Source organism: Mytilus galloprovincialis, chromosome 11 (assembly GCF_965363235.1).
Source record: "Mytilus galloprovincialis chromosome 11, xbMytGall1.hap1.1, whole genome shotgun sequence".
Taxonomy (NCBI): Eukaryota; Metazoa; Mollusca; class Bivalvia; order Mytilida; family Mytilidae; genus Mytilus; species Mytilus galloprovincialis.
In genome coordinates this window covers 72,050,069-72,068,676 of record NC_134848.1, presented here as the reverse complement: position 1 = coordinate 72,068,676, position 18,608 = coordinate 72,050,069, and the positions used below count along the sequence as shown (strand labels likewise).

General features: G+C 32.3%; 1 protein-coding gene across 2 annotated transcripts in view; it reads right to left on the bottom strand.

Moving 5' to 3' along the window:
* Positions 1–18,608, bottom strand: part of LOC143052750 (intermembrane lipid transfer protein VPS13A-like) — a 136,753-nt gene that overhangs the window by 82,303 nt on the left and 35,842 nt on the right. For both annotated transcript variants that reach the window (XM_076225855.1, XM_076225856.1), the window contains 14 exons: positions 18,285–18,417; positions 17,810–17,896; positions 16,982–17,053; positions 16,251–16,407; positions 13,036–13,071; positions 12,446–12,528; positions 10,501–10,741; positions 9,708–9,818; positions 7,674–7,777; positions 3,209–3,379; positions 2,357–2,664; positions 1,323–1,630; positions 703–797; positions 60–220 (listed from right to left, as the gene is read on the bottom strand). In XM_076225855.1, coding sequence (XP_076081970.1) covers positions 60–220; positions 703–797; positions 1,323–1,630; positions 2,357–2,664; positions 3,209–3,379; positions 7,674–7,777; positions 9,708–9,818; positions 10,501–10,741; positions 12,446–12,528; positions 13,036–13,071; positions 16,251–16,407; positions 16,982–17,053; positions 17,810–17,896; positions 18,285–18,417 — 2,067 coding nt within the window. The remainder of the gene's footprint in view (positions 1–59; positions 221–702; positions 798–1,322; positions 1,631–2,356; positions 2,665–3,208; positions 3,380–7,673; positions 7,778–9,707; positions 9,819–10,500; positions 10,742–12,445; positions 12,529–13,035; positions 13,072–16,250; positions 16,408–16,981; positions 17,054–17,809; positions 17,897–18,284; positions 18,418–18,608) is intronic.

The window sequence follows — 18,608 nt, the reverse complement described above, 5'->3', positions numbered from 1 at the left end:
GGAATGGAATAGTCCTAAATAAATAAAACTTGACTTTCAGAATAATTTTCACACAATACCTGTTGATGCCATTAACTTTGTGTTGTCTAGAATCATCCAGAACCGTGTCCTTCAGAATGACCTTGACCTCCATTGATTCGTCAGACATCTGTTTACCAGAAACAGCTATCACTTGTAGTTCTACCTTACCAAGGGCTGCTTTGTCAGATCTCTGTGCCATCTGCAAACATTGAGTACAACCTGTTAAATGGTGATCTTTTGTCCTTGTTGTAAATAGTGGGTTTTTTTTTAATTTTATTTCTGCATTTTGCTGGCCTTATCATAAAGTAACAGAGAGACAGAAGAGATATTCAAACTTATTTGTTAATGAAAAAGTGACAAGGGCTGCTTTGTTAGATCTCTGTGCCATCTAGAAATATAGAGTACAATCTGTTAAATGGTGATCTTTTGTCCTTGTTTTAATTTTTTTTTTCTGATTTTTTTTCTGTTCCTTTCAAGGCTGATCATCTGCTTTGCATTTTGACATTTTGAGAGGCAAAAGATACCAAAGACAAAAATTCATGATGATTAATTTATTGTGGAAGGAAGGCAGGATACACACACAATGAGGTCTTCTTGTTTAATAGTAAAGAATCTGTGGAAAATATGAACAATCCATATTACAATATACACAGCAAAATCAGAAATGTTTCTGAAACTTACCAAATCCTCTTTTCCTATATACAGTGTGGCACTCAAACTTTCTATCTCAAAGTTAAACTTCAGTTTACATGTCAGCTCTTCTGATGGTTGTCTTGCTGCAAAAATAAAATGGTGATCGCTCATGAATAAGAACAGAAAGCTAACCTTCTTACTATTAAGCAGAATACACAAAACTTTTCAAACTTGAACTTTAAATTTCAGAAGAATGATGTTTATTTAAGGTTATTTTCTGTTCTAAAATAAATTTATGTCCGACAATTCTAGGATACAGCTAGTCATATGATATCATATAGACACCTCCATTTCTTTAGATATGCATGTGTATATTTATAAGTATCAATATAGTATTCTTTGTTTTTAATATGATCAATCTTTTAAAACACGGTATACCTCACATATGCAGAGTTCTTGAGATCATTTGACTGAAACAAATTCAGTTATAATGAAGTTTATACATGTAGTTCAAGTAGGTAAATATCACAATAGAATAATAGGATTAGCCTGATAAAAATGTATTATGGGTTAACAAATTTCAAACAGTGTTAGACCAAATTTTCTATCAGACAAAATTCTTTTTAAGAACTGTATCAAATTTATTTCTAGGGTCAATCTACACTTACATAATGGCGGAGGAATGACATGTGATTCCATTACTTCTTTGTCTGTTAATTCACCCAGAGCTACTTCCGTCGAATGAGGAATTTGAACCTGTCCTTCCGTCAAATTCTCATTCAAAGTTGTCATGATCTGACTAAAGTCCTTTTGACTCAGCTTGGCACTGACCGATTTCATTACTCCTGTAATTTCAATAGCAGGAACCTCTGTAAATAAGGCTGCCGATAAGTTCCTAGTGATTGAGACTGTTATAGTTACTGGTTCTAGTATCAAGCTTTCATTTTCTATGGCAAGCTTCTTTCCAATAACAGCTCTGAAATGGAACAGAAGTTTACACTTCACAGAAATTAAACAATTTAAATACATAAAATCTGATTAAACGCGATTGCAATATGGGCCCACAATAGTATGTAATAATGAGAGTTGGGTACTTAATATCCAGGATCAAATATAAAATTTAAATTCAGGAAAATTGTTGACGTTGAATTACTATGGTTCAATTATATGTTTCAGAGTTTAGTGTGACGTCCATTGAACTAGTTTACATTTTGTAAGGGACCAGCTGAAGCCTGCCTCCAATGATTTTCTCTGTTTCAATTCTAAATTTAATATAATAAGTGTTTTTTTACTCTTTGTTGGAGGTTATACATTAAATAATTGTTTACATCCACATCAATTGGACTCTGGTGAATCGTTGTCTAATTGGATATCATACAATTTTTCCTTTTTCTCATAAACATCTTTGCACCTAGACATTAAACATATAGGATATTAAAGATGGTGGCTAACAAGGGGTAGCAGTTGGCAGGAGGAAATGTTTTCTTATCTGTTTTTGACTCTCTGCCAATGTCACTTTGCTATTCACTGCTGTATGTTAAGTGAAAGTAAATAAATATTTTATAAATTTGGTTTTACAAGGCTGTGTATTGATCCTAGGAAATCCAACATTTGAATCATGCAGGTTTCCTTATGACTACCAAGATAGTTGTTACAAAGGTTGTATGGTTTTTCTCTGAATCTTTAATTCAACAAAACAAACCTGCTCATTTTCAATGATGTGAGCTCTACTACCATTTTGTCTAGCACAAATGGAATCTTGTTTTCTGATTCTCCAGCTTTACTGAAAGAGTTTTGTACACTCAAACTTCCAAAGTCAGCCACAAGGGCATTTTTAGATTTTGAATTCTGTGGAACGATTATAACAGGAGCCTTCATTTTAACATTGAGACTGACTCGTGGCGCCCTCTCCTGGAGTTTTTGTGCCACATCTTTAGAATATTCAGCCGCCAGTTCCTTAGCTTTGTTCAGCTGTTCCTGCATACCATCTAGGAATTTGTTCAAGAAGCCCTAAAATAAAGTTAAAACCATTACATGACGTAAGTTTGAATCTATGTAAGAAGATGTTGTGTAAAAGGTGTTTTAACATATATTGTTAATCATGAAAAATATTTTCAAAATATTTCAAAAGTTGATAATACTGCAGGAGTTGCAACATCTTGTTTCACTTATTGTATCTAGGGTTGATGTCAGTGCAGGACTGTGCCTTATAGGTCAGAGATATATATGAAGTCAACATTAAAAGGTATGATTGTGATCTGCCTTCTTTATTACAATAGTTTATAGCCCAGACAACAATATTAAAAGTCCCTAAAATTATTAAACATATTCAAAATTAGTAATATCTGGTACCCCAAAAAAAATTTCCAACAATTTCAAAACTTCTAAAATATGATAAACTGCAAAGAATTTGATATATCAACAATTTTCAATAAAACATGGGAAATCGGTCTCAAAAAAAATATCATTTAAAAAAAATTGAAATTCCAGTTAAAGTTCTCTCCATTTTTTTTCACTGCGAATTGCTTGATAGGCCTAACAAAATTAAACCTACCAATATATCTCCTACAAACTTATTAAGAAAGACCAGTCTAATACACCCAATGTCCACTTCCACACTTGTATCCACATTTGTCAGAACGGCGTAATTGTCTCCCTTTGTAGCATCATCATATATCACCAACTTAGTGGTTAGTATTTTACCTCCTTCTTCTATGTCCATTATCTAAAAAAAAAACAATATTATTCAAGTAAATGCAAGAAATCAAGAGGAACCTCTAATAACATTTAATGAAGTTATGATTAGTTAAAAAAGATGACATGAACACATGTGAAAATATCAATTTAAATTTAATGTATGAAAGGTTTAATTTAAAAGTGCCTTCTAACCCCAAACAATTATTTCTGGAACATCCGTGGATTTTATATTTCACTCTAACCATGAAATTTTGGTGTCAACAAAATGTCTATTTTCAACTGAATCTGGATGTGTGAACTTAAACCAAGTAATTTCAATTCCCTATGAACCAATATTGTTTTCACAAACCATGATAAATGACATAAAGAATCAAAGAGCTGAAAGCTCTGAAGAAAAATGACGCCACTGTCTCTAATATTGGGATAGTTTTTATGCAAGTCTTGATTTTCACATACCGTAATTAGTTTAACAATGCAACATGTCTCGTAAGCATATAATTGATATTCGTATATGTGTGTGTGTGAAGTGAAGGTGCCAACTGGCTGGTTTTTTTTTAAGACAAATGAATAGGTCAAGACTACCTGAATTGTACAAATAAATACCGTAGAAAGGCTTCTATATTTCTCACTGGTACATAGGCTGAATCCCGGTCCGTTCGCGCCCATTCACGTTTGCACCAACTCATGTTCGCCCCTTTCACTTTCACACCCTACATGTTCGCAACTAATCTTAATTGGTTTTGTGTTTAATAACTCTGTAAGCAAGTGTTTTCTTATAAGTATAATTGTTGTCATTGTCTCAAAATAAAGTGAGACAGCATTTTTTTTTTGTGTTGAATAAATCTTAATCATGTTTTGGATAGCATATTGTTAAAGATAATAATAATCGTTTCTAAATAAAGTGGTATTTTGTCAACGTTTTATTTAGCGTTGAATAACTCTTAATCATGTTTTGGTTAGTGTATTGCTATACTTTGTTTCATTGACCTCTTTCATAATGAAGTGAGATTCTGACTATTTTTTTTCTGTGTGTTGAATAAATTTTATCATGTTTTGGTTATAATAGTGGATTGCTATATTTTGGTTCCTATATTTTATTGTTTTGTTGTTTCAGATCAAAGGGCTTAAAAACAATTATCTTTTGTGTTTTTCCTTTAAAATCTTCAATGTTTTACTCATACCAAGCTAAAAATACATTCAGTATTTACACCAAAGCAATTTAAAACAACAATCATGATTTTCCAATTATTCAACTTGAATTTGAATTAAAATTGGGCGCGAATGAGTAGAGTGCGAACGGACCTTGGGTGTGAACGTGCGAGGTGCGAAAGTGTATTGGGCGCAAACAGACCTGATACCACATAGTCTGAACCCCCTTCTCCCACAAAATATGATGTAAATTAAAAACAAATTGTTCAGAGAACAATTGAAGTCTTTCCACTAGAAAAGATCTATTTTTATATTGAAATATGAAAAATCAGTTTAAAATGTTAGTTCCTATGGCTTTATGACGTCCTATTAACCTATGACCTTGACCTCAATTTCAAGGTCACAAACCATGGACCTTGAATCAAAATATCCTAGGTCTTTAATATGTTTGGTTAATGAGTACTACCACTTGACGCGTAATTTTAAATGTAAGATGGACAAAAACTCCCTTTTATAGTAAGGACATGTCGCAACTAATAATTTATGAAAAATTATTTGTCAAAATGTCATACAGTATTTGAAAAGAAGTGAAAATAAGCCAAAATCAAAATTTATAATATGACCTTGACCTTTGACATTGACCTCATTTTCATTTTTAGTACCAATGACCTCATGAAGACCCTAGGTCTCTATCAGTTATGGTTTACCAGTTGAAAATGCATATCGCTTGAATCAAATGAAAAAGGGGGAATAACTCTCATATGGAGTCCCCATAGAGCTATGGTTCAAACGAATATTCTTATCCTAAATATGTAACGAGCAATTTGGTAAAATAAAATCTTTTACGGTTACGAAGGAGAGGTGGCCACAAGTGTTTGGGGAGATAACTCTTACAACGTAATGTATTTTGTTATAATTACATTTGATATATGTTTCATTATAATACTTTATTCTGATTGGCTAACTGCACATCACATGTTATTCCTCAAGCAATTGCATCACTCAATAAAACTTTTCATTCATGATAACACGTGGTCCCACAATAAAGTGCACAGATGAATTGAATAAAAAAGTTATAAAATTCGTGTTTTCATGATCCTAGCTAAAAAAAGTAATTATAAGTATTGAATGTTTCTTTTTGTAACCTCATAGGGTTGCAAAAGCGTTGACCGTGTGCACATTTTTAGAATGAAGCGCTTACGCGCTTCATACAAAAAGTACTTCGGTCAACGCTTTTACACCTCAATGAATTTACAAAAGAAAGCATTCAATACTTAAATGCAGTTGTAAATTTTTAAAGCAAAAAGAGTTAATACTAACTTTCACTTTTTTGGATGTTCATGTACATTTTGAATAAAATTGAGAAAGGAAATGGTGAATATGTCAAAGCGAAATTGAAATGTATTTATTTTTCTCAACTACATGAATTTTTTGGTGTATTTTTAATGATATATATGAGTAGTCCAAATAATTATTACGTCTGGCAAGGCTTTATAAATTTTATTCTGGGACACCTTCCTATGACCACAAGGCTTATGTTAATTTTTTTCTGGGACGCCTTCTTAGGAAGCCTTCCTACGAACGTCTTAGGAAGGCGTCCCAGAAAAAAATAAAATAGCCTTATTGGATATTTTTATGCATTATTTAACCAGTTAAGTCTTTTACAGGATTGTTTGTTTAATGCTGTTTAAACATTACTGAAAAAAAACCACCTTAAATTTGCTAATTATTTGGCATGAAAGTTTGATTTATTGAAAGGGACTCATAGTTTTTCATTTAATTTTAATAATTGTCTAATGGTTAAAACAATAGCTTCGTTGTTTACTTTTATACACAACAACATATTCACTTTGGTCTCGTTGTTTACCTAATATTCACTATGTACTTGGTAACAGTTATTAATTAATTGAATAGAAAATATTATAATAAATATTATTGGAAGCCGAATTAACGTCAAATAGGTGCCGATTTGACTAGATGCCAATTTAACCAGGTGCCGACTTGACTTGTACGTTTCAATTCCTCTGCGATCGTTTGCGGTATTTTCTTGAGAAAGCCTATTTTCCATCATCAAAGAGAAGAAGAAACTGCTTGAAATGATTCCCGAACGCTTCGTGATTGTTAACATAAGTTTAATTCACTCAAAAAACAATTTTAAAACTTGCGATGTTTAAACAGGAAGTTTCAAAAGCACGTGTAAAAGAAGAAATTAACCGGTGAGAGTGGAAATCCGTACATAACATATATCACTATAGTACGACTTTTAAAGCAAAACAGTTTCATCCTTTTGTAAAACAGTCTTTAATATACCTATCACATTAATGTTTGAAGGGTCTTAAGCTTATTCAAACCATATAAGTCGGTATGAAACACCAAAACGGAATGATAATAACCGATTACGTTTTGTAGTTTACAAAATTCTGGACTGGTTCCTGTCAAACTACAACACTTTCTTCGACTGTAGTGGAATACAAACAGAAACCAGTTAGTTTGTAAACTGGTTCCTGGCTGATTACTACACAATGCTCATGCATAATGATAACACAAGCACATTCCTCCAGTTTGTATTGAAATTAGTAAATACGAAACCAAGCGCGGTAGGCAGAGAAATCAGGTCGGCAGTTATGGAACAATGACTGCGTCATTTTCCAAAAAAATTAGCACTCCAGATGTTAACTGTTTTATTTCAATTGTATTCTGATAGAGATTTGTAGGTGGATCCACAAACAATAAAGAGCAAAGATTTAGAGAGCATTCCTGTTTTATTCAAACATGCCTAAGAAGGCTATTTGAGCTAAACAGAATCAGGTAATATCTATCTAGTAAGAAATCAACTGGATGTTTCATTCTTATACTTACATCAGTAACACGACAGGTGTACAATGTGGAACAGGATATGCTAACATTTCCAGAGTACCTGATATCACTTTTGTTTTTGGTGGTGTTCATGATGCTCACTCTTTAGTTTTCTATGTTGTGTCTTGTATACTGTTTGACTTTTGATCATTTTTTTTTTTTATTTTTTGCCACGGCATTGTCAATTTGTTTTTGACCGATGAATATCACTTCAGTATCATGCTTCTATTTATCGATAAACTATAATATCTATCCATTAGTTTGTCAAATCAGTTGTCTAGTTAAGAATGGAAAGGACAACCTATCAGAAGACTAACCTTAGGGTAAAGAGTTCCATGACAAGGGTCCATTATAGAAATGGCTGTCAAGGTGGCTGTCACAGTCATCATTCCTGTTTCCATGGTAACACCAGCATGGATACCTATCAAACACAAAAACTTCTTATTAAAAGATCAGAGATAACTGATTTAGCATAAGGCCAAAAACAAAATATTGTTTGTTTCCCCTCACCCGACCGACCCGGTAAAATCACCTCGACCCGAAAAAAATTTATTGGCCATTCTTGTCCACTATTTTTTTTGTTGCTATGTTGGTTATTGGTGATATCTTTCCGATGCTGTAGTCAACAAGCGTTGGGTTTTGGTGATTCCTTTCCGATGCTGTAGTCAACGAGCGTTTTAAATCAAGGTATTTTTGCATTGAAGCGTCTACTTGATTCGGAATCAAGAAAAACAAACAAAATGCTTTGCCACACGATTTGTTTGTGTGCAAGGGTGGTCTTTTTTGAAAATAAAAAAAAACTGAAGCATCTTTCAACCCGCTGAGTGCATCTTGATTTGCTTTGTGTCTAACCTCTGTTCCTGTTTAAAGGATCAAATCTTAAAGACTTTGAGTAAAAATGGTCTGACGCGTGCATTAAAATCTATCTACTTTGACTTTGAACAGGTTGGGCACAAGTCAGGAAATGTGGGATACATGTATTCCCTGCTTTCAGGGAACGCCCCTGTTTTCTAGTGTAAAACAAGCCCAGTTTAAATGGGGTTTCCTTTTTTAATTTATGGCATGAAAATTACAAAAGGGCACGTTATAACTGCATCAGTAGAATTCGTAAATACAAAACATGAATATAAAGTGAAGCCTTCTAGAACTCGAAAAAACATACAAATCTTTGTTTAGGAATCAATTGACCAAGCTGCATGATCCAGGTGTAACTGAACATAACTGAATTATGTTCACTTCTATTGAAAATTTTTATTCATTGAATTTTAATTCCCAAGTGATTAACATACATGCATCTTTTTGTCATCTCATAATTGATGATCAAGGTATGAATTGGTGAACAAAGGAATTGTTTTGTTGTGAGTTATGCATCAAATTAGACTTGAAATAAGCTCGATTTTTTTAACTAAACAAGAATGTGTCCCCAGTACACGGATGCCCCATCCGCACTATCATTTTCTATGTTCAGTGGACCATGAAAATGGGGTTAAATCTCTAATTTGGAATTAAAATTAGAAAGATCATATCATACAGAACATATATACTAAGTTTCAAGTTGATTAGACTTCAACTTCATCAAAAACTACCTTGACCAAAAACTTTAACCTGAAGCGGGACAGACGGACGAACGAACGAACAGACGGACGGACGGACGCACAGACCAGAAAACATAATGCCCCCTAAATGGGGCATAATAAATGGGGCATAAAAAATACTTGCTTTCAATAAGCATTGTTATCACAAGTAGAATGTGCGGTTATGTAGATTTCATTACATTAAATGAATAGGAAAAAAAGGAGGTACCTGTATACTGTTTTTTTTCAAACCAGAAAACTGGGGTGTACACTGAATTAGAATACAGGGAAGTACCCACTTTTCTTGACTTGAGCCTTACCTGTTGAATTTTGTACAAATATCATATCAAGGAATAAAATAAAATAATTTGCCTACCTACCTACCCATACCCTAACAACCTCAGTCGGGAGAGGGGAAACAAAGATATCTTTAATGTTGGCCTAAACATATGAAATTTTGTGGCATCACATTTTTGTGGTTGAAGTCACATTTTTTTTTTCCATCATGGCTTTATAATTTTAACATAAATTTTCTGCTATTGATGCAGTTTCTACAAGTACTACTTTTACCTTTTTATGACATCCTTCAAACAGCTTAAAAGTATTACTAGTCCTTGAACAATACCAACATGTCCGGAAAAAAACGCCCATATTTGTCTAATTTTATGACATTCATTTGAGGTGGGGAAAATGTCACAGAGCACAAACAGAAAAAAGAAACTGCTTGTTTTAAGCAGAATAAGAATCAGTGAACCATAACAAGTAATGAAGATTTACCTTTGATCCTGACATCAGTGATATATTTCTGTTCTGTACACAGTGCCACCTGGAACTCATTGAGTGTGGCATTCACCTGGATATCTATTACACCTGTATCTTTCCTTTTCTCTAGAAATTATAATTAAAAAAAAAAAATAGAATAACTCTATTAAAATAAAAAAAAAAATTATAATAACTCAAGGTGTTATAGATTTTCTTTTCTTGAAGTATGGTAAATTATTTTCGTCTGAAGTTCTTTGCGATTTTCCCCATGGTGTCTTTTCCACTGTTTTGACCAGGTGGTCTTAGTTGAAAGGGATAAATAAAAAAACCATTGAATATTAAGCATCATAAAATCTTGATCTGCCATAGAAACCCAGATATCTTTTTAACAAGAACTAAAAATCTGATGTTCTAGACAAATGTATATATATATACGTAATAAAGCCACCTTTAAACATATCTTTTATTAAAAAAAAAATCTATTTAGATAAAGGTGGTACCTAACACCTTGATTAAAATTAATTTGGCTCGTTTAATTTTCATAAAATTTTGAAAAAAAACCTTTACTTTGTCCATTTGACTAAAATATAAAAATTTCAAAAAATTTGAACCAGACACATTATCGGAAAAAAATGGTTGGATAAATAGCAGTTTGACTAACACCAATTTTGATCATTGAAAAGCTTAATATTTCCTTAACAATACAACGTTTATCTGTTTTTACAGAGTTATCTCCCTTAGTGTTAGGTACCTTTTTAAGTTATTGTTCAACATTTTTTTTTGAAAGCTTCAAAAAGAAAGTTCATACTAATAGCCTTTTTCTTTTCCTCCTCCTTTTCATCAGTCTTGTCCTTGTCTTTTCCTTCTTCAGTTTTCTTAGCAACAACCTCTGTTGTTGTTTTTGGTGCTGGTTTTAATTTTTCTACTAATTCTAATACATGTAATAATGCCTCCTGGTGAAGGAGCACCTCTAGACTGGTAAATGTCACATCAATTTTTTGTTCTATATTCTTGTATGTTGTAGCAAATTCTGGGCCATCTTTATTTGCCTACAAATTTAATAATATGGAAATTAATAATTGAATGGTAGCAAGGAACTCTAAGCAAGAAACTGAAAAAATTAGAAAGAATCATACATAAGTTAGGAAGTCAATGTGGTGTATGTGAAAACACAACCTGTTATAACTCAAAACAAGAGGCTGTCACAACGACAGCAAACCGGATTTATTAACATTTATTTGTGTCCTGGCAATATCACAAGAACCATTACTGATGAATGGTGAAAGTGAAAATCGTCAATATTAAATTTGACCTCCATTTTGTCATCAGTATCAACATATTAAAATTTGAAAAGCTTAGATTGAAAGGTTCATGAGTAAATGCAACAACGTGAATGGAAACGCCATTTTACGATCTTTCAAGAACCATAACTCCTGAACGGTAAAAGTCAAAATCGTCATTATTGAACTTGACCTCTATTTTGTCATCAGTAACATCATATTAAAATTTCAAAAGCTTTGGTTGAATGGTTCATGAGAAAATGCACGGACACGACGGGAAACACCATTTTTCAATCTTTCAAGAACCATAACTCCTGAACGGTAAAAGTCAAAATCGTCATTATTGAACTTGACCTTCATTTTGTCATCAGTAACAGCATATTAATATTTGGGAAGCTTTGGTAGAACAGTTCATGCATAAATGCATGGACACGACTGGAAACTCCATTTTTCAATCTTTCAAGAACCACAACTCCTGAACGATAAAAGTCAAAATCGTCATTATTGAACTTGACCTCCATTCTGTCATCAGTAACAACATATTAAAATTTGGGAAGCTTTGGTAGAACAGTTCATGCGTAAATGCACAAACACGACTGGAAACTCCATTTTTCAATCTTTCAAGAACCATAACTCCTGAACGGTAAAAGTCAAAATCGCCATTATTGAACTTGACCTTCGTATAGTTGTCAGTAATAACATATTAAAATTTTAAAAGCTTTGGTTGAACGGTTCATGAGTTAATGCACGGACAACATTAGATTGCCGCCCGCCCGACCGCCCGGCTGCCCGCCGTACATCCCCAAATTAATAACCGACATTTTTGTCACAAAAATCCGGTTAAAAATAAAATCTTACATTATGTAATTGATTGATTGTTGCTAATGCCACTTTCAACACTTGTGTGCTATTTCGTGGTGGTCAGTTTTTAGGTTGAGGATGGAGGAGACCCCGGACCTTACATGATGTACTTTTTTTAACAGACCATGGGAAGAGCATAAATCTTATTTAAATCACACTCATAAATTTTCATAATTGATTTACTAACTGATAAAAACAGTTTAATTCCACTGTATAAGATTAAGTTTGTTAGGGTGTTCTTTTAAAAAACACTTATCGGACCACAGATGAATTATCACGTTGTGATTGGTTAAATGATGTCACGTGGTGACCCCCTATGAGACCATATAGGGTTAGTAAGTTTCATATGGGGTCCATGACGCGTTAATGGCGATGTCATCTATTGATGTTGTTGTGTTTAATTGTTTACTTTTCAACAAAACGCAGCAGAAAAAGACCAGCGTCCGATAAATTCGTTATACTGTTAACTACTAACGACTGTACGGGGTCAATAGCGAACCATATAACTTATAATGGTACCCATTTATGACACTTTGAATTTCCTGGGTCCCTGTATGTTTAATTGAACAGTCCTTAGCAATGGTGCTTTTTATAATAATATAATTACTCTACCTTGAGATATTGAACTTCCAGTAAGTTTTTCATTCCATCTTCACCTGGAGTATTAATTATGTTTACCACAGGACCGTCCACTTCTATAAATAAAGATAAATTAGGAACAAAATATCAAAGGATTTCAACATACAAACAACAGAGGCTTTAAAACTTAATAGCTACAATCAAAACAACAAATTTTTACATTTTTCTTTTATAGTGTGTAAATATTTTAAATTTTATCATTTTTTTTATGTAAGATTGATTCAATGCCTACATGGTATATTTTGTTTATTTAATTAATTGAAAACCTAATTTAAATAATATTTTGTTTATTTCTTTAAATGAAAATATAATTTTAGCTACATTTTTTGCTATTTGCATCCAACAGAGATTCAGAATATCTAAATTCAATATTCAATTACACAAACTTCTTCTAATTTAACTCGCATGCAAGCAATACTTTCTGAAGTTACAGAACAAATTTTTGTCTTTCACTCATAAATATGTGCAATTGAATGCTAAATGATGGCAGTTACTCATATTGCCTATGGGCTAGGTTAGCTAAAAATCAGTTAACATAATAAATGGTTAGAGACTATATTTACCTGGAGGATCTCCTTTCTGGATGTATCCAGGTGGCGCTGATAACATGCAAAAATAGCAAGAGCAACATGTTAAAATGTGTGGTGAGGGTCATATGGCATGAAAAACATGGATCACACAAACACAAAATAAGAATGAGAAACAATAGTAAGTTTTGTCTCCATAATTGTCATATTAATACAAGAAAAAAAAAAAATCTAAAAAAATCTTTAAAAAAAACCAGCAAAACCAAAGGGAGATAATTTGAATTGTCTCCCTTTGGTTGACAAATAAATGGATATATAAGGAGGCTCAATTTGTTTCCCATTATTTTATGACATAAAAAGTTGCAAGTATACAGCATCAGATAAAATGAAAAAGGTGGTAGAATAAATAATGGTATCATGCTTTGGAAACTCTGTTCATGTTATTCTTCTCAGCAAGAAATTTATTTATAAATGATATAAAATAAAATAATCAAAGAGCTGATAGCTCTGAAGTGGAAGAAGGTGAATAAAAGGTAACTTGAATTACCATAAAAGCAGCCCCACTAACCCAGGCTGCTTTGTTCCATTATCGTTATAATGCATTTTTTTCTTCAAACAAGAAAAGGTCATAAGTACATGGATTTCCCATCCGTACAATCATTTTCTATGTTCAGTTGACTATGAAAATTAGGTAAAATCTTTAATTTGGCAGTAAAATTAAGAAGATCATATCATAAGGAACACATGTGTACTAAGTTTCAAGTTAATTGGATTTCAACTTCATCAAAAACTACCTCGACCCTAAACTTTATAACCAGAAGCAGGACGGACGGACAGACTAGAAAACATATTGCCCACAAATGGAGCTTAAAAAAGTAAGGCTCGTTACATACCCGCCAACTTTTGAAAGTTCCCAATTCCCATATGGGTTTTTCCTGCACAAATTTTTTTTTAAAGGTTACAATTTTTAGTGATGTATTTTGCACGATCTTGATTGTCTAGAAAAAGTGTCATATTTGTATGATTAACTTACATGCCTTTTTCTTAAGTCTGTTTGCATGATTCTAGTTTTAATTCGGTAGAAAAAATATACATGAAGCTAGCAGACCAGGGTTTATTTTCCAGAGTAAGAATATTAGATGCTTGTTGAAATTTCCAATTTTAAATTATGCACAAAGATGGACCTTTAACAGGTTGGGAACAACACTCTAAATGAGATTAACCTAACTGGAAGATCAGTATAACCCACTGTAAAAAATGAGCACCAAAAAAGTCATTTATATTCATATTATTTGATGAAACTTTACCCCAAGAACTATGCATCTATAAAGTACTGAATAGTCAAAACATGTCAAAAGAATTTTCTGTTGTTTCTAAACTTATATCTTTTTTAATAATTTGACCCCTCATTTGTTCCAAATATGAATTTTCCCACTTTTGAGTTTAATAAAAATCTTCAAAATGTACTTTATTTTTTTTCAACAGTAAAATGACCCCTTGTTTTAGGGACAGTCCCTCATTTAAGGGACACCACTCATAATTGGGGTGGGGGTGGGGTGGGGGGTCCCAACCTAAATACAAAAATAAAATATGTTACAACCAGTATTATGTCAATAAATTGTCAATAAATTAGTGAAAAAATACTATTTACTATCTTTATCATGTTTTTGGTAGTACAGTAGACTCCGGCCAATGGGATACCCAGATTGTCAGCTAAAAATATCTGATTACCCGATATATTCAATAAGACGATGAATGTATATTCATTAAATATTCTACAATAATGAGTAGATCTATTGCTTAATATGTGAAAGGGCTTGAGGATTGATGGAGTGATTTTTATCAATAACATCACCACGATGTTTGTGAAATAAAATTATCAGCTGATTATGTAGCTAATTAATAAATTTGTTTCCACTTGCAGTTTTTAAATCCTATATTTATTAAAATCAATTAAATGTCCTGAAGTATTTATGTAAATTATTATCTTCCATCCATAGTTTGTCTTTACTTGTTTAGTAAACAAATTATTTACATTTTCACACAGGTAAACTAATTTGGCTATAAATAGATTAAAGCATGTCTGTGTAGAATCTCTTATCAAAAATCGTAATTGTTATAATTTTATTTCTTTAAATAATCAAATTTAAATTTATGAAAATATTCATGATTGATAAAATAGTATTGCTTGAAGTTTACGCTTTCAGAGACTATTTATGTTTAGGTCATGGTTCTTCACATAGTTGTAAACAAACCAATATGGCCGACACACGTGATTACCTTTGCACATGTGAAAAAAATATTTCTGACAAAAGTCAGATTTCTCTTGTCAAAAGGAATTTATATTTATATTGCAATACATTCTTCAGAAGGAGGTACATTGAGTTTCAATTATATTTCTTTTTCTATGAGCTTAGATTTTAATCACATTCTCCAAACAGCAACGTATTGCTCTTGTCAACTGAGTCTTGAATAATTTTATAAATAGATTCAAACCATTTGGAGTAGAAGGGCATCTAATTCACATGACAAAGGAAAACAATGAATTAAGACAACAATTTAATAAGAAATATATCCTTTTTATTTACAAAAAAACAAAATCTTCTTGTCTGCAGGATTGCAAATTCGTAACTTCAAGGGCGAACTTGTAAACAGGGCGAGTTGTCCCGATACCAAATTCACGCATGCGTAATACAAATATCTACAGTTAAAACATCCTGTGACAAGTAAACAAATAACGTTCATGTGGATGAGATGAAATCTGATAATTTACATAAATAAAAGGGTCATATTTACGATAGTGATTGTTTTTCAATCCTAATTTACAAATTAAATGATTCAGATGCCTAATCATGTGTAAAAATCAGTGTCAGGAATCTTAAGTTGTTATGAAATTGTAATACACGAAACGAATGCGGCATACGGAGGCTCAATGCCAAAGGTCAGCCCCTTAAGTCTTCAGAAGACTTGACGTCTTCTTCCACTAAAAACAAGCTAACTGTGTTTAAACTTAATGAAAAGCAGTGAAAATTACGTTATAAAACTTGCATTATTTTGTTTTTGGTTGATATCATGTAATAATATTAATGATTTTACTTGATATTAAATGTATTTTTCTATTTCAATATATAAAAGCTTTCTTTTTTTTACCATATTTCTTGTGTATTTAGTATGAAAAGTTTTAAAAAATAAAATTCAGAAAAAAGAAAGCATTAGGTTAATCATTTCAAAATATATAAATTTTTCCTTACCCACAAACTTCCTGTGTTGTACATAGACTCCTCCCAGATAAGCTGCTACGTTCATGTCGTACGTACACATGGTGACTTTTGTACCAAGGGAGACAACTACTAATCTTAACACAGGGATATCCTTACCATTGTCTACTTGGGATATATTTATATCAACCTACAAAATTTAATCTTACATTCAATTATCTTCAAACATTTATTAACAGTGTGATAAATAGGTTTCCATTTTTTGTCATGTTAATAAATTATTTTTGGCTTATTTTTTCAAAGATTTTGCTCATCTCACACCCTTATGGGATTTGGTTTGTGGAGAAAGTTGGAGTGCTTGGAAATAACTACACACTTTTGCAGGTTAACTTATCTATTCTTGTCAATTAAGATGGAAAACACAACTAGTCATAAAAGGGCAACTCATATTTTCAGACAGAAAGATATATAGTCGATGTACAAAATGCGGAAAATCTTTAAAAATTCAAGAAAAAAGGTCTTTAAATTCTAATTTAAAATCACTCAAAGTATAAGAAAATTTGATGAAATTTGACTCACTGGCTTGAGGGGATGGACAGCAAATCCCTACCTGCATACTTCCAATTCCTAACTTTTACCAAACAAAAAGCAGATCCAGCATATCCTTACTTGTACACCCCCTCTTACCCTGGTACCTACTTCTATTTCCCTCAATGTAATGTTCCCTTACCCCTGTCCACCCACTCTACCTTAAGACTACCAACCTGTTTGATTTCAAAGTTGAGTTCCATATCTGTATAGTTGGTAAATTCTTGTGAAGGAGATCTATCAATTTGCTGAAAATTAAAACAATTAATTATTATTATTATGTGATAAATTTGTTTCATCATTTTATTAAATGATCCTTTAATATTATTTCGGATCCTATCAATTACTCATTTTAAAAATTAATTAATTAGGGGTAATAATTTGTAAACATAACTAAATGATTTAAACATTTAACAATCCCAAAAACGATAGAGAGAACAATAATATCATATTGAACATTTCTAACAGCATATCGTCGCTGTTATGCAAAAATCTCGTATCTCAATTTTTTGCGGAAATCTTTTTATCGATTAATTAGAATTTAAATATGTATCTTCCACTGTATGCGAAAATATCTGATCTTCTAACCAATCATTAACCCGAATTCTGACATGTGACGAAAAAGTGTAGTCGGATTGATGACACAAAAGAAAAACACATGTCACGGCAGCTGACATTATAACAGGTACAGTTTTATCAATTTTAGGTTCTAATATAGCTTAGAAATAATGAAAAGCTTTGAAATTACAATATATAGGTGCAGAAATTTTTGCTCGTCTTGGTAATTGATTGGTTAGAAGGTCAGATATTTTTGCATACAGTGGAACATACATATTTAATTCTAAATAATCGATAAAAAGATTTCAGTTTTTACTGCCTGGTGTAAAATTATCAAAACCTTAGATACGAGGTTTTTGCATAACAGCGACGATATTCCTACTAATCTTTCTGGACTTTCATAAGCTGCAATTTGACATATACAACCTTTGATAATTGGCAAATACCTTAGTTTCCGGTTGACCAGGGATCAAAGCTTGTGTTGCTGCAACAATGGCTGTGTCTTCCATTTTCAGTTCCTTTTCAGTCTTTGCCTGTAAATAAATAATGCTATACACATATAAATCCACACCAAGGATGTACATAGCTATATATAACTTTGAAATTCTAAAAACTCTTGTATCTCAAATCTTCTGTTATTTATATTATTTTATTATTTATATTCCAAGGGCATAACTCTTTCAAACAAAAATACACCTTATTGCTATTTGTCCACCATGACTGAGCATCACAAAGACTCATGTAAAATTTTGATGTCATAAAAGAAAATATCTTGAGCGACAACGGAAAAGTGACTGTTGTACAAGAGGTGCAGATTCTCGGGTCAACCAGCCATATTTCTAAATAGCCATAAAGTCTTTTTGTCTGCACTAATTTTTAAACTTAAATGTTCTCAGCCAATCACATTTGAGGTATACTTACAAGGAAGACCTCCTCTTTAGGCGCAGGTGTTGACTCTGGGAGCGGTATACTGTCAGCCAAACCGATGAGATCATGAAGTCTTTGGTCAGACATATTCAACTTTAACAATGGCAATTCTCCAGACACCTTCATTCTGAAAAGAATATCATTTCTTACTATGAATTAAAAAAGTTTTTATTTTACATCAATGAAACAGTATACAGTCAAATTCAAACCAAAACCACTTTATAAACATAAACAACAAAAAAGTGTCCATAGTACACTCACACTATTATTTTCTATGTTAAGTGGACATTAAAAATTGGGATCAAAACTCTAATTTGG